The sequence below is a fragment of the Electrophorus electricus genome, chromosome 15, assembly GCF_041902795.1.
Source record: "Electrophorus electricus isolate QZ-2024a chromosome 15, ASM4190279v1, whole genome shotgun sequence".
Lineage (NCBI taxonomy): Eukaryota > Metazoa > Chordata > Actinopteri > Gymnotiformes > Gymnotidae > Electrophorus > Electrophorus electricus.
In genome coordinates, this window is record NC_137511.1 from 17684518 (window position 1) to 17699707 (window position 15190).

The following is a 15190-nucleotide window of genomic DNA, read 5'->3' on the forward strand; positions in this document are numbered from 1 at the left end:
GCTGAAGCAGGTGAATCACTTCATTACTGATCATACAAGCTGTGACCCGTGGGAAGCAGGCATATCTAAGGAAGTGTCCAGCTTGGGTCCAATCAGATCACGTCTTCTCAAGAGCGCACGCTCTCTCCCTGCGGTTGCCAAGTAAAGCACAGCAAGAATAAAACCCACAGGAGAAGTCGCTTTTTGGACAATGTGTGCCAGTTGGCCGAATTTTTCATGTGCGCACGCTGGTACTTCACTGGGGTCCACAACACGAACGTTAAAAAAGAAAAGCGGAACCATATTTGACAACCCACAAGAACAGAACGTGGGTGTGCAGTTGGAAAAGCAACCCAGTAAATCGCTTTTTGTACACTTGTTTACTGGCAATTTTGAAAAAGCAATTGTGCCATGGTTAGTCAGGACTCAGCAGCGGTTCACTTTTTCTTTGCCTTTGTTCCCTTGGAGGGCTTCTTGCAGTATTTAGCCTCCAGATCGGAGATGAGCGAGTTGAACTCTTTCTCTTTGGACTTCTGCCTTTGCTACAGATAAAGGACAGAAAATGGCAAGCACTCAGTTCAGTTTGAGGTCATAACCTTTGATCTTTATCTATGTTAGTCATGCCAGTCTGTCACCTGTCACAGAGACACATTTTGGTCACCCCCTCCCTCCCAGTTTGGATTTGTCACCTGGATCATGGCCACCAGGTTGTCCTCAGGGTTCAGACCCATCTCTCTCTGCAGAGCTTCCGCCTCCCGCTGCTCCTTCTGTGCCTGACAGAGAGAGAGAGAGCACGCGAGAACGAGAAATATTACACATAAGCAACAAGGATGTTATAAACCTAATCCCCATCTTAACCTCAGAAACGAAACCATCTTTTGCCCATTAAGTTGTAACAAACCAAACAAAGAAACATGTAGCTTTAGTAAAAGCACATTTTGGTGAGTAGTTGTATTCATCCTGACAAGGTAATCTGAATTGATGAATTAGCGCAGCACCAACAGTCAGTACACTTTTCTTCTGAAATTTCAACACCTCCGTCCCAGGTGGGCAGCACACAAACCTTTCTCTTGCGATTGGCCACCTTCCTGCCACTCTCGTGGGTGAAGGCCTGGTAGGCAGGCAGGTCTTGGGCATCAATGGCACGCTGCAGAACAGCGCGGACGCGCGGCTCGTCGGCGTGGCTACAACAGAGCGCCCCCTCCATGATGCGGTCCATGTCCCCTTTGTGTAGCATGTACAGCCTCTGGAGGTCCTGATCCTCCTCCGACGAGCCCTTGTACTGCTTCTCGAAGTCCAGGATGTCCTGCAGCGAGATCTAGCGCAGCCGTGCACGTGGGTCAATGCTGGTGTTAGCACTCAAACCTCATGTCATTGTCTGACGTAACACCTAAGGCCTCTACGTTCGCAGAGGTCAGCCACACGTTCTTACTGGTGCCGCATGTGATCCATTATGGGTCTTTCGTTTTTACATAGTTGCTTATCGTGTACACATACTTTATTCAGTACACATGCCCCCTGTTCAAGTCAGGGTCATACAATGCTAACCCTACGGTAATAATTTATACCCGAGTTAAGGAAGGGAAAGACGGAAAGCAATTAGTAACACAAAATATGTGCTTGAGAAAAAACTATTCCACAACAGCAGCTACAGGTCAGGCTTTCATCATTGCGACTGCATCACTGCAACAACATTTTTGCTTGTTGTTTGCGCGTTATTTGTTCCTATACCAAAAGGCCAGGTGGGGCCCTGTATGTTGGTATTATACCTTTGGGAAGAGCCTTCTCCAGTGGTCCTCCCAGTCCCGCTCTCCACTAAGACAGCCAGACCCTTCATCCACTGTACCCTGCTCGTCGTACACCAACCTCTGCTCCTCGTCACTCAGCACAGCGTACACCTTCCCTACTACCTGTCCAACGACACTATTTAATTCAGAACAAAAGTTGAACACTTGAGAGGCTTCCAAAAAAAAAAGAATGACTCTACCTGAAACTTGGTGGTCGCTTGGGGGTCGCCTGGGGATCTGTCGGGATGCACCTGCAGGGACAGTTTATAATAGCCGCGTCGCAGCTCCCCGTCTGACGCTCCTTTGGGGACGCCGAGCACCTCGTAAAGGTTTGATGTCTGGAAGAGCTCCTCGCACTGTTCCAGTAAACCCATGTCTGCGTACATGACCATATAAAACACACCAGCCATTATAACGCAGGATTAGCTAGTTCTCCGAGCCCTTTAAACTCCTTTCGCACTAAATAAAACAGTTTGAGAGACTGAATCTACAAATTAGCACGCTAGCCAAGTTTCGTCGTAGCAATACTTGCTATCAAAGTTAGCTTACCTATCCGACAATAAGTGGCTAATCAAAAATAAAGACAAATTTAATGAATTTGTCGTTTTTCCCGACAACTTACCTTTAGGCAGGTGGCAGGTAGCAGATATACAAACAGCTAGCTAACGGTAAGCCAACGGCTCTAGTTTACGATAGATGTACACGAGCGAACGAAACAGAAAAGTCGCGGTAAAAAAAACTCCCGCCAGTACTTGTTCGTACGTCATAAATTCGAGGTTCTTTGTTGTTTACGACGGACGGTTTACAGGCAGCAAAACGTAGTACTGCCACCTACAGGTTATATAAAATATGATTAAAAATATAAGCGATGTTAATACTGAAGGACTATCAAGTTCCAACGATCTTCTGTTACAGTCGAGAGCAATCTGCTTAATCCGGGTAGTGCTGGACAGTAAAGTGAATCACAATCTTGCGCAAACAAAAAAGACTTTTATTTTGATATAACCCAGAGCTAAAATGTCACATGACCTTGTACTTCCCCCAACAGCTACGATTGTTTCCTAAAGTATTTTAACTGTATGTTTGACTACTTACAAAAGCCATTAATGCGGACTCAGCTATTTTAACGTGTGTTCAGTTAAGTATATCAGTAAAAATTTAAAGGATCGAGCACTTGGTGCAAGTCTTTCGGCGGTGGCAGAATGTCGCACTGCGTTGCTTTGCAAACACACCTGGCTTCGGTCGTGGAGGCATTAATCCACGCGGCAGTTGCGGAAATGTGCAAACTTGTCGAGGAAAGCACTGACTTTGTTTTAAGACTCGAACAAAACGAAAACGAGGAGTTAAAAGCGAAGATGCGAAAGGAAAACGACCAAAGAATGGTAGGTTCAAGAGTTCGCTGGGATGGCGATTGTAGGCCTGAATGCCGAAACATGGCGACTTTCAAAATACGTGAAAGCCACCCTAAGTGCAGATGAGCACATACTATAAAGATCTGCACCCTTTCTGCGCAGGTCTGTGTGGACATTTAACGCATTTGCGTCCATTTAGCTTTTAACCATCCGAGTTGTTCGTCCAGTACTAGATTGTTTTTTGATTGTTCATTGTAGCTACCCGTTAGTCAGGAAAATTGTACAGGTTCGCTTTTCACCCCAGTGTGTTTGCTTTGTTTTCAGAGACATGTATCAACGGCTGGATACTGGGCTGTTAAACGCATAAATAATGCGTTTTAAGAATGAGATGTTGAATTCAGTGAAGAAGCAACCAAGCAGAGGCTTTCAAATAGCATGTGTCCCAATCTAACGATTTCATAATACGTATATCCAGTCACCAGAACGGGAATTTAAAACCGGAAAGCAGCATGAGGAAAAGTGGAAAGGGTACAGTGAACATGAAAATGGGAGATCAGCTGGCATGAAATGTTCAGATATCAGCGTTTTATTTCACACCCGTCAATTGCTGGGCCTTCTACACTTTGCAGGAGAAAAGCCTTTTTAAACTGTGATTAAGTCCTGAGCCAGTAAAATAGCCTTTGAACTTTTAGTATGGTACAATAAATGCTTAATTGGAAGAACTAATAAACTAAGGATGTTTCTAACATGTGAAATGCTCACATAGGTCAAACATGCCACCAGGAATGACAAACAAAACTAAACTACTAACGTTCACACTCAAACCAAAGGATGACTACGCACTAAATGACACCTGCCGGCCATGGAACAGCATTGGTTCTCTCTGTAAATGGTGTGTCTATAAAACTGACACAGGAAACGCCGTTAATTGCTAAGAAAGTGGGAGTTTTGCTTCCAGATGGTGTTCTTGGGTGTTTGCTTGGTGTGTTTTAATATTTTCTGTGAAGGACAATTGAATATTGTCATTATTTAGAATGGAAACAAATCTTTTAATTCCGACAGAAGCAGTTTGCATCAATCATGGAAGTCCTGGGCAACGAGGCACTGGGAAGAGTCATCAAGCTCGTGGATGAGACCAAGTTTCTGTTGGATCTGGAATGCAAGACATTTTCCGGCAAAAGGGCGCGGCACCCGGGAAGCTTCTTAAACATCCTGTCGGCAGGAGGCCTGGGTAAGCGGCTCCTGTGGGGCTGTTTGTGTTCATTCCCGCCGGTTCTGCCTGTGTGGCTCTTTCTGTTGAAGGTTGCAACATCCTTTTGTTTTGCCTTGTCTTCTTATGCTCAAATTTCAGAGGAAGAACATTCCTATGACGGATGTGGAAGAAACTCTGAGGCAAGAACCATAATGGAGGTCGGCTACCGTGTGTGGATATTCGTGTGTTGTTTGTTGAAATAGTTACAGGTATTCGATGTAGGGAGCAGTTCAGCATTTGAACAAACAGGCTTCAGATGTGTGAGTGACGGCTAACTTTTTTTTTTTTTTTTTTAAACAGTTTCCCCTGTCATTGGCCAGTAAGGTCACAGACTCCTCTCACACCTGCTGCAATATTCTGGAGATCAGCCATTTAGCGCAGTTTTCATTAGCCTCCATCTTAGTTCATGTCTAAAAGGGAAGTGATTATGTCTAAAGAGTGGGGGGGACTGGCAAAAATGGAGAATTATTTTAAATAGGCTTAGGCTACATGAATTGCATCATATGTGGTATTGTTTATAAAGCTTAATTTTTTTGCCTGATCAAAAATAAATAAGTAAATTAAATAAAAACAACCTCAAGTCCATTAGGTGTCACTGTAGAGTGACTCCATTTCTCTCAGACTGCAGACACAGAGTCTCAGCGTCCCGAGTCTCCCTTCACCCTGGCTGTGTCGATCAAAGATGAGTTTGGAAACATTGACTTGAAGTCCATTATTGTGGGTGAGTTTGGTATATTTAGAAAGTTGTTACTTTTTCAGATTGCAAAGCGCTACATCATTATAAACCACATTGGTCTCCTGAGTTCATATGCGACAAGGAATCGTTTGAGTTACTTTATCTTGGGTTCTTTTGGTTTAATTTCACGTGTATGTCCGTCTGCCACAATAAAGCCTGAAGTTGTTTCCCAAGAGGCTCTTGGCCCCTTTATGCCTGTTTACACAGTGACGGAGGCCATTTGAAGAGACTGAAAGCAACTTTTGAATGACGTGACTAGTCAATGTGACTGTAATCCATGTCTGTTTGCACTCCCTGCAGATCACTTTGGCCTTGGTTCAGGGGAAGGGGGAGCACAAGGAGAGGGTGCTGAGGGCAGTCAGGATCCCATAAGCCTCGGAGGAAGGAGATCCTTCATATGTTCGGAGTGCGGGAGAAGTTTCTCCACCCTGAGTAACCTGAAGTCGCACCAGCGCATTCACACGGGTGAGAAGCCTTTCGGCTGTGTGCTCTGCGGCAAGGCGTTTGCGCACAAGCAGAGCCTCGCGGACCACCACCGCGTGCACACGGGCGACAAGCCGTTCGTCTGCCAGGTGTGCGGCAAGTGCTTCGGCAAGGCCGCGCACCTCAGGACGCACGAGATCATCCACACGGGCGAGAAGCCGTTCGCCTGCGACGTGTGTGGCAAAAAGTTCAACATCGCGCAGAACCTAGCACGCCACCAGCACACGCACACGGGCCAGAAGAGCTTTACGTGCGCCGTGTGCCACAAGAGCTTCACGCGCGCCAAGACGCTGCTCACGCACCACCTGATCCACACGGGCCAGAAGCCACACACGTGCGCTGTCTGCGGCAAGGCCTTCCGGCACGTGGTCAACCTGCGCAACCACGAGCGCATCCACACGGACGCGAGGCCGTACACCTGCGAGCTGTGCGGCAAGACGTTCCGGCAGGCGGTCAACCTCAAGATCCACCGGCGCATCCACACGGGCGAGAAGCCCTTCACGTGCAAGGACTGCGGCAAGAGTTTCAGCCAGCAGAGCAGCCTGATCTCGCACGGGCGCACGCACTCGGACCTCAAGCCCTTCGGCTGCCGCTACTGTGACAAGTGGTTTAACAACTCCAACAGCCTGAAGCTGCACGAGCGCGTGCATACGGGCGAGAAGCCCTACAGCTGCGAGTACTGTGGCAAACGCTTCAGCCAGGGCAGCCACCTGCGCACGCACAAACGACACATCCACGGCGGTGGCAAGCAGTACATCTGCGACAAGTGCGGCAAGCGCTACGCCGACCCGCGCAACCTCAAGCTGCATAAGTGTGTGTATGCCTGAACGGTGCCCTGAGGGAGAGGCTGATGGGAATCATAGGACATGGCTAAGCCTTTCACCAGGATGTGTGTTGCTATCTTGGCTCAAATTCAGGGCAGCAGTCTGCACTAATGCAGTTTGTACTGAATATAGATAAGAATAGAAAGTATTTCTCAAGTTTTTATAATGTATATCTTGTCTAAAAGAAAAATAGATTGATTTTGTATTATTCTTCAGAAAAGATTTCCAAAGAGCTATTTTTAAGTATGTTAGGCTGATCGAAAGTGCATCACACTATTCCCTGTCTGTCTGTGATTGCTGCATTTGAGCCCAAAGCACATGTGAAGTACCAAGCAGCTGCGTGATGCTAACATGGTGCCTCCTCTTGTAAAAATCCTGTCTCTCACCACAGGCTGTTTATAAACTGCGTGACTTTCCCAGTAGCCAAGCTGTTTCATTTTTTTTTTCTCCTTTTGTCCCTCTTTCTCTCGTATGAATAAACCTCGAACATTTTACTCAACTGCGTTTTGTCTTTTTTTAAAAAAATGTTTTTTTTTTACCCCAATTGATCTTGCGATAAATCGTCCCATCACGAAGGGACTTTCGGGACTCTCAGCAGGGGGCGCTGTTGTTGTTGTTGTGGTGGTTGTTGTTGAGGGGGGGCACAGTGACGTCAGTGTCAGCTGTTCTCTGGTGTGATTCAGGGAAAATCACCACAGTCTCACACCGGTCAGGCACTGGAGCTCTCGGCTAATATATCAGCTTGACATTATCGATCTGAATGATTATGCGTTAAAAAATGTCTACATAAATGCGTAGTTACAGTGACAGAGCAGTCGGGGTCCGCTGGCTGCTTTAGCTCAAGAGGTAAGCTTGGAGGGCTAGGCTAGCTTGTCAGCATGTTTGCGTTGTGACCCCCGCGGATTTGATTTGGACGCACCGGCTGGCTCGGTGCCCTTTCAGTCGGATAAAGCAGATAAAGCCGGTTTTCTGACAAGGTATGGGGATGATTATACCTATCGTACTCGTTTATGAAACTAAGTGCTTGGTTTTAGGTTAGGACTCGTGTGTTCGTGTCGGCCCACGCTTTGTTTACATGCGCTCGCCAACGTTGCATTGTAACTGTTATTTCCAATGTTTACAAAACCTTCAGGTACAGCATTGCAAGTTTCCAGAAAGCTGGAGTTCTCTGACAGTATTTTCTGCAGATAATATGTTTTTTTGGTACTGTGCCTATCATTTACTGGTATGATCTATTTACTGGTTAAAAGGCGTTTTACTTGACTATCACTTGACAGAAATCCCTGGGTGAAGCCTTGCTGCTATGACCCACATTTATATTTAATGTAGATTCGGGAATTGGAGGTTGATGGATTGTTTCAGTTGAAATAGGTACCTGAAAGTTTCGAATTCAACCTCCATGTCCAAAAACAGCACTGAGGGGGGAATAATTCTCCCGGGAATATATAGGTTAGCTCTGACACAATTTCTTTCCGATAACGCCGGATGTCAGTAGCTAGGTTGGCTTCTTTAGCAGCTAGCTTTGGTGGCCTGCCGTTGTAAAGGGGGTCTGTGTGTATTCCTGAATGGGATTCCAGGAATACTTTAAAATTATAGGTGTCACTCATCCCTCAGGCTCCGGCTTATAGAGCCATTACTGTGCTTAGTCATTAAATGTGATGTCGCTGTACGGGAGCAAATGGTAGCGCCATACGATCGTCCTGTGAAACACACTCCCTTCTCCTTATTTGTGTGGCCCATGTTCCTTACACAGCCTCCTGATTGCTGTAGTCCTTATCTCAGAAGTGTGAGAAGGCAGTGAGTTACCGTGAGCACGTCCTTTCTTTAACTCATAGTCTTTACGTCTGCATTGCCTTTGTTCGGGAACGGACAGAAGGAAGACGAGTGCCAGCCCTGGCCTGTGAAGGTCACAAACTGTACAGGGGCTTGGAAATGGGCCGACGAGTTCCCTAGTGTGTCTTTTTAACAGTTGTGAAAGGATTAAGTTTCTTCACCACACATTCTAGCAAGATTAGTCGCCAGATAGTTAATGCTGCCACAGTAGAGTTCCGCGTCATAAACATACACTTACTTCATAGGTATCATGCTTGTAGATAAACTTTTACTTAATATGTCTCCTGGGAAAAACTCCAAAGATATTGCAGAATATTCATTTAATGATTTTGCTTCTTCTTTCATGGTTTCCATATTCCTCTGCATTTCATCTGTGGCTTTTTGTAGTGTCTGATCTGCCCAGATCACTCATATTCTGGTTTCTCTGGGTGTGGTTTGTGTGTGTAAGTGTACGTATGTCAGTGTGGGTGTGTGTGTGTGTGTGTCTTGTGGTCTGGGCAACCCGGGGTTAGTCTGAGCACGATGAGAAACTATTGCTGATCACCTAGCTGTGCTCCTGAAGTTGGGTATTTCAGAGACTAAGCAGACATGTCTTCTCAGCCAGTTATGCTTCACCCAACTCACCTTCTCCACACTTGGGATGTTCTGTTGGAGTAGAGCCGGGATTCATACACCCATGCTGCCCATATTGTCCTTTTAACTAAGCATACACACCGGCCTGGAGAGCCTCTGTAATGTTCAGGCCAAAGTCTGTCTGAGCCTCCGTGGAATGCCCACTCAGACGTATGTACTACTACAACAGACTGTCTTTGTCACTTCATGCTTTTTCTGCCATCTGAGAAGGTAACCCCCCCCCCCCATACGTGTCATGGGATCGAACTTGAGTGTGTTTGGCAGCTCCGAGCAGGAGCCTGGGCTAGCAACGAGGTGGCCTTGCGACGACGAGGAGACGAGGCTCTTTGAGCATGTGCGGGGCAAGCTGACTCCCTCTCCCTGGACAACAGCCACATTGTGTTTGGTGAGGCTACAATGATCACACTGGGCCTTCTGAGGTCCCGGATTGATGGAGACACGATGGGGTTGGAACAGAGCCGTGGAGGTTTAGAGCTCAGCGATGCTCTTCATCAGCATCTTAATGCATCAGAGCTGGTAACGCTGGGAAGATGTACACAATTTAATAACGATGATCAAAGAAGTAATAGTCAATGTTATCATCATCACTTAAATAGTGCTTTTTTCAATTTTAGTTTCTAGATCTCAAGGATGATGACATGTTAATAAAATAACAAAACAGTACTTCAAAATATAAAAATGGAAAAGAATAAACAGGCCTAAATAATGTCAAATGCCTGCGATCGTGTTTCTGCCAGTTCTTTGTGTTCGTGAAACTTGAACCATGTCACTGGTGTAATGAACACTCCTGAGATGCTAAAGGTGAGTTTGATGGTGTGCTGTGAAGGATCACATCTCCACTACCTACACAGTATTGGAAGTGGTGTGATAAAACTGTGGTATATTGTGGTATATTGATCCAAGCGCAGGTGACCATAAAGGACACTTGATCTTCTCATAGAAAATATTCTACACTCCTGAGTGTGCCTCAAAATGTCTGTTATTGCAGTTATCCAGTTGTTTTCTGGTGTTCTCTTTATTTTCTTTGGCTGAGAAAGCTAGAGTAAATTTTAGCAAGTCAGTTACTGTGGGACTTTCTTAGGGTCGAGATTTTCTTGACCTGTTAACATTTTTTTAGGCTACTATAGGCTACATGAAATATGGCCACATGACATTTTCTAATGTTATTAGTAAGCAAAAACTTGTACACCACGAATAGTGAACAATATGGATGACAAGCTAATTATCTTGAACAATATGTGTTTTGTTAAGCCATCAAAATAACTGCAGAGAATAAGGTCCCTCTTCCTGGTCAACCATTACAATGTGACTGCAAATCATGGACTCTTCCGTCTGTCACGAGTACACTATAGAACATATAATATGGCAGATTTATTTCCTGATGCATGCTCCTTGGGTTAGAGAACTGTATTAAGACCGTCTTACCCCACACCTCAGTGGCCAGCGTGAGCCGATCACTTACGGTTTCAGGTGAAGGTGACATGAACTAGCACCATCTGCTAGCATGGAGAGCTTCTCCTGCATAGTTTAAAGAGAAATGTACTTAAAGTTCACTTTGTGTGTGGCGGAGCCAGCTCAGTGATTGATTGGAAAAGTTGATTTGGCCAGATGCTAGCATTTCTGCAGGATGCTCTGCAGTGACCTTGTGAGCTTGACCATCTGTGCGCACAGACAGCTAATATGATGATGCCCCTCCTTTTCTTTTTGCTTTTTAGTTGAGCTAGTGTTTGCTTTCTTAGCTCAGTAATGCTCATCTCCACTCCAGACCTCCTGTTTTATAGTAGCCCAGGTGCGTCTCCTCGGAAAGGTGCTGAGTCAAACCGTGACCGTATGCTTTCCGCTACACCTTATGTTCCATTGTTCAACTGCTGATCAATATGAATTAGTTTTTTGTTTTTCTCTCTCTCTTAATTTATTGCGTGCTCTTATGAGTAAGACTACCAGTACCAATTACCAGCAGGACTGTTGCTGCTGGGTTGTTCAGACTGAGATCTGCCTCCCACAGAGATAAATTAGGCTTGTGCCTGTTTGTATATCACAAACTGTTACTGCCTAGTGGGGAGAAATAGGGTTATTTCTTTATACCGTCATATTGGAGGGCTTTAAATAGAATCGATCTTATAATTAGGCCATGTTGTACAATTTTTATACATTTTTTGGCTTTCTTTACCTTCTGTTCCCGGAAATCGAAGTTATAAGAAATGTGAAATGACGTCTTGCAGTATGTCATTAATTCATGAACTAATCTAAGGATTAATTACTTACTTTGTCATAAGAATGTGCTTTATTAAAATTTTAGCTGCTATTCATCATTAGGTAACACCATATGGGTATTTATTTGCCAACATCTAAGGACTAATAACTTTAATTTGACCTAAACCTAATGCTGATATTTCTCGCTAACAAAAGTATAGGAGAAGTGTCACTGAATACACTGAAATGGGAGCATTTCACCTACTTCAATTAGGGAGGGGCAAGAGAAATTTTTTTTATGGGCCAAACAATAATTTCAGTTTCACAGATGTTTAATTAGGTGGGTGATGCCAGAATGGTGCTGCATGATGGATCCATCGATGCCGTGGGTTGCTAGTGGTTCTCTCAGAGCCATCAGCTGTCCTTCTCCCCAGAGTCACGGCAGGGACAGACACAAACTCCTCATGAAATATTAACCTCACTGCTCTCCTCAGAGTGGCAGGCATCTGGCAGCTTGATGAGCCATGCGTGAAGCCGCATGCCCCGCTGTGTGGAGCTGCAGGGTCCTATTGTCCGCTTTTTATGATGAACTAACGCTTGGTCTGCTAAGGATAATACTACAACAACAAACCATGAAGTGCAATGGTTATTTTCCACACGCTAGAACTAGAACATCAGCTTTTAAAAGGAAGTGTGCCTTACTGATCGCTGTCACAGGTAAAATGATACCCTTGTGCAGTACGGATCACTATTAATGTGAATTTGCTCAAGCCAGATGTTAAAATCTTTTTTCACGGTCTGATTTCTTTCAGATATCCTAAAATGTACATGGCTAATTTGAAGATTTACCATATAGATTTACTGCAGCGTTTTACATGCTTCCGTCTCAGAACGGTTGTTCATTTACTTCAGCTTTGAGACCTGTTGTGACAGAACAATGTAGTGTTTACGCCTCATTCACTACCGCATAATCTCCACCCATACAGCTCCACCCTTAACTCCATCCCCAGCCCCGAGCTCAACCCCATGACTGGCACACAGCCCAGACCCTTTCCACTGCTATAAGTATATATCTAACCTCTTCCAGCTAATTGAACGTTAGAAGGTCTATAAACATAGTTTGCATTGCTTTCAGCTGCATGCTGGTGCTCCTGAAAAGAGACTTCCACATTACTAACAGGTGACCATGCCTGGTGACACCTGGGAAGACAATGAGTCACCAGGGTGGTTGTTTTGTTCGAGTTTGTGGAGATTTTTTTTTTACAAGGCATTTCTCTGTGATGTTCCATCTCTCCGTGTCCATCCTCTGCTCTCGTGGGAGTGGCTGAACTCTGTGCCACTCGGTAATCATAGGCGTGGCTCCAGATCCACTCGGATGGCAAACACCAGGCTGCACCTGCTCGTCCCTTTGGGACCACACCTCGCGACGGCGAGGAAAGTGAACAGACAACAGGTGCACGGGGTTTCTCTTTACAAACCTTTAGCAGGTGCTTCTTGAACGTCAGGGTTCGCGCGAAAATGAGCAAAGCTGCACTGTTTGCACTTGCTTTGTTCCAGATTTGCACTGGGGGGGCGGGGGGCTGAACCGGCTGCGGAGAGAGAGGAATGTCCTTTTCCCAAGCCTGTCTATAGTGCTGCTCGGTCTGATTCGGTTTACTGGGCTCGGTGACTGACACATTCGAAGAGGCATGCATGGAGCGACTCTTGTGAGAGATGCCTTTGAGAGCATCTGCTGTCTGCGCATTCCCCACAGTTTCAGTCTGGAATGGAGGAAATTCTGTTGGTGGGCAAAATCTTGACTGCCAGTGCTAAAGTCCCTATTTTTTGTTTACCATCGGTTAGGAAAGACAGGCGCGACATGAACATTTCACTGATTCAGAGCGTTTAGTAGTCTTAATGTGCAATGAGCATTATACTGCTCCATTCAAAACCTCTTAATGATCGTTCCTTTATATCCCGGAGAGGAGCACTCCTGCAGTCCTGATGAAAGTCCCTTGACAGACTTCACCCATAGAATTACCTCAGGATTGTGGTAATAAGGTCACTTATTAGCATTAATAACCTCACGAAATTCATATTCCGGTTGGGTCTGTTCTGCTTCTGCACCCGCCCATGTGTCTAGTCACGTGTGTTAAAGTAGGCCTCAGATTCTCTCCACCCCACCACCCCCACCCCCCGGGGCATGTATGACGAGCGGTCAGACGTGCTGTACAGTGTTGCCATGGAGACACGTATGATGTGCTGGAAATCTAGGTCTTGAATTTTGGTTGGCTGCGTCGATATTGGCCTGGAGGTATTATGCTTCGGCACACTCCAAGAGAAACGTGGGGGGACAGGAGAGAAGCTTTCCTTGGGATTTGTTCTCAAAGTTCTCAAAAGTTCAAAAAGGAACTTTTAGTTGTGTAGAAGGTCTATCTGTGGACCTTTGGTTGTGTAGAAGGCCTGACTGTGGAAGAACAATTGTTTCGAATCAAGTAAACCCTTGCAATGTGAATTCATATATAGCTCCATTATAAATCTCATAATGGCCTCGTATTCCTTTCAGTTAAGCACTCTTTGGTCTTTATCGTCTTCTCCTGATATCTGATCTATTCAGGGTTCTGATTATTTTGAATGGGGCAGACTGTACACTTTTAGACCTTGATGACATAACCTGCATAAAGTTAACACACAGCTGATAAATGCTGCTATTTTTGCTGTAGCTTCTTTAGGTTTCATGTGTGCTGAATACTGGTTGCCAGATATCAGAATTTGACTGATCCCTAGCCCAGATTAAGATGATAGCACCCACTTGATAGAAATGATCAGTGAACATTAGGTCCAATAGCTTGTTTTAACAATATGTTCTTTGTGAGATCATATTTGTTTGTCCATCCTTTAGCCTTCTGCTATTATGGCTTTGTCTCCTCTAAAAGTATGTCAACATCTACAGATGAAGTTAAAACTGAAGTTTAAAAGTTGAACTGGTGAAGTATAAAGGTTGAGCATCTTTCACCATGAAGGAGCACGACTTGTTTGGCAGGGAGGCACTTAAAACCCAGACCCTTTCAACATTTAATGATTGTGTGTCTTTCCTGCTACAGCTTAGCACTGTAATGTGCAAATCCAGCTTCAGTGTGATGGAATCTTCTAGGTCTCAGAAGAAATTTTAACCTTCTCTCTTTGCTCAGTTAATGACCATAATAGAGCCATTACATGTTCTCATACTGACGTATTTTTATTGTATTATATCTACCTTTGGTGCTTCGGGGAGGGCGGATGGTGATCAGACTTCCTTTATTCCCTCCATCGACCCACTACGAGCGGCTCACATGGCACTCGCTGCTATAAATTGTCCTTCGAGGAGCTCTAGAGGGTTTAGGCTCACGCTTTTTTTTTTTTTCTCCTCCCTGTCGCCAGGGATCCGGTGGCTACATGTAAAAGGATCCTGTGTCGTGGCGTTTGAGCTCCACGCCAGCGCTCCTGCTCTGAATCCTGAGTTGCGAGGCCATACAACTGTCCTGTGGGGCTCCCTCCGAATTGCTGGGAGATACGTCACACCTGTCACATAAAGTGCCAGACCCCACGCGCCCCCCCCACGCGCGCGTGCAGTAAGTGACAGGACTTGGCTGCTGGTTCTGACCTGGTTATGAGTTCTGAATGCTGAATATGGGGAGGGCTCAAGGGGAATTACCCTGACCAGTGGGGAGGTGCGCACACACACACACACACACACACACACACACACACACACACACACACACACACACACATGCGCGTCTTGTAGCAAGGGCTGAGAGTGTCAGAAGGGAGGGAAGGTAGAGTGTGGCTCACAAAATAAGTGTGAATTTATGGTTTGTGTCTGCGTCTGTCTGTCTGTCTGTGTGGAATCTAAAGTGTCGTGCTGACTCTGAGTGACTTTTAGGCTCAAGAGAAATAATATGGAATGGTGGGCAATTTTTTTCCCCCCCCGCAGACTACAGACTACATTTTAAATGAATTTTAATTTCCACAGAACATGGTGATCACACTGCCATCTATACAGCGATAGAGGTTGTGTCCAGAGGTGGTGTCTGTATATATAAAGACCTGAGGGGTAGACATAATTGTGTGTATGTGCTTGTGTGTGCATTAGTGTA

At 45.4% G+C, this 15190-nt stretch overlaps 3 protein-coding genes across 14 annotated transcripts in view; 2 read left to right on the forward strand and 1 right to left on the reverse strand.

The window, feature by feature from the left end:
* Positions 1–4: 4 nt before the first annotated feature.
* Positions 5–3133, reverse strand: dnajc9 (DnaJ (Hsp40) homolog, subfamily C, member 9). 2 transcript variants are annotated; one of them, XM_027026175.3, is made up of 6 exons: positions 2999–3133; positions 1967–2142; positions 1749–1889; positions 1043–1297; positions 669–752; positions 5–521 (listed from the first exon to the last, which is right to left on the reverse strand). In XM_027026175.3, exons 1-6 carry the CDS (start codon positions 3018–3020, stop codon positions 417–419), a joined length of 783 nt encoding a protein of 260 aa, XP_026881976.2. In that variant the 5' UTR covers positions 3021–3133; the 3' UTR covers positions 5–416. The 2 variants fall into 2 exon arrangements, with proteins under 2 accessions (XP_026881976.2, XP_026881978.2); XM_027026177.3 differs by lacking the exon at positions 2999–3133 and adding an exon at positions 2389–2782.
* si:ch211-207i20.2 (uncharacterized) lies at positions 2814–6907 on the forward strand. 8 transcript variants are annotated; one of them, XM_027026171.3, is made up of 6 exons: positions 3499–3646; positions 3885–4010; positions 4181–4349; positions 4470–4528; positions 4992–5091; positions 5407–6907. In XM_027026171.3, exons 2-6 carry the CDS (start codon positions 4008–4010, stop codon positions 6414–6416), a joined length of 1341 nt encoding a protein of 446 aa, XP_026881972.1. In that variant the 5' UTR covers positions 3499–3646; positions 3885–4007; the 3' UTR covers positions 6417–6907. The 8 variants fall into 8 exon arrangements, with proteins under 8 accessions (XP_026881971.1, XP_026881970.1, XP_026881969.1 ...); XM_027026170.3 differs by lacking the exons at positions 3499–3646; positions 3885–4010 and adding an exon at positions 2814–3148 and having other exon boundaries at positions 4470–4510; XM_027026169.3 differs by lacking the exons at positions 3499–3646; positions 3885–4010 and adding an exon at positions 2814–3148 and having other exon boundaries at positions 4184–4349.
* Positions 6908–7091: 184 nt separating this feature from the next.
* The window catches only part of ccser2b (coiled-coil serine-rich protein 2b), a 39142-nt gene continuing 31043 nt past the window's right edge, over positions 7092–15190 (forward strand). For 3 of the 4 annotated variants that reach the window (XM_081697333.1, XM_035533780.2, XM_035533781.2), the window contains exon 1: positions 7092–7390. The gene's annotated coding sequence lies outside the window, so the exon portion shown is untranslated. The remainder of the gene's footprint in view (positions 7391–15190) is intronic. The other variant, XM_081697334.1, reaches the window with a different exon arrangement.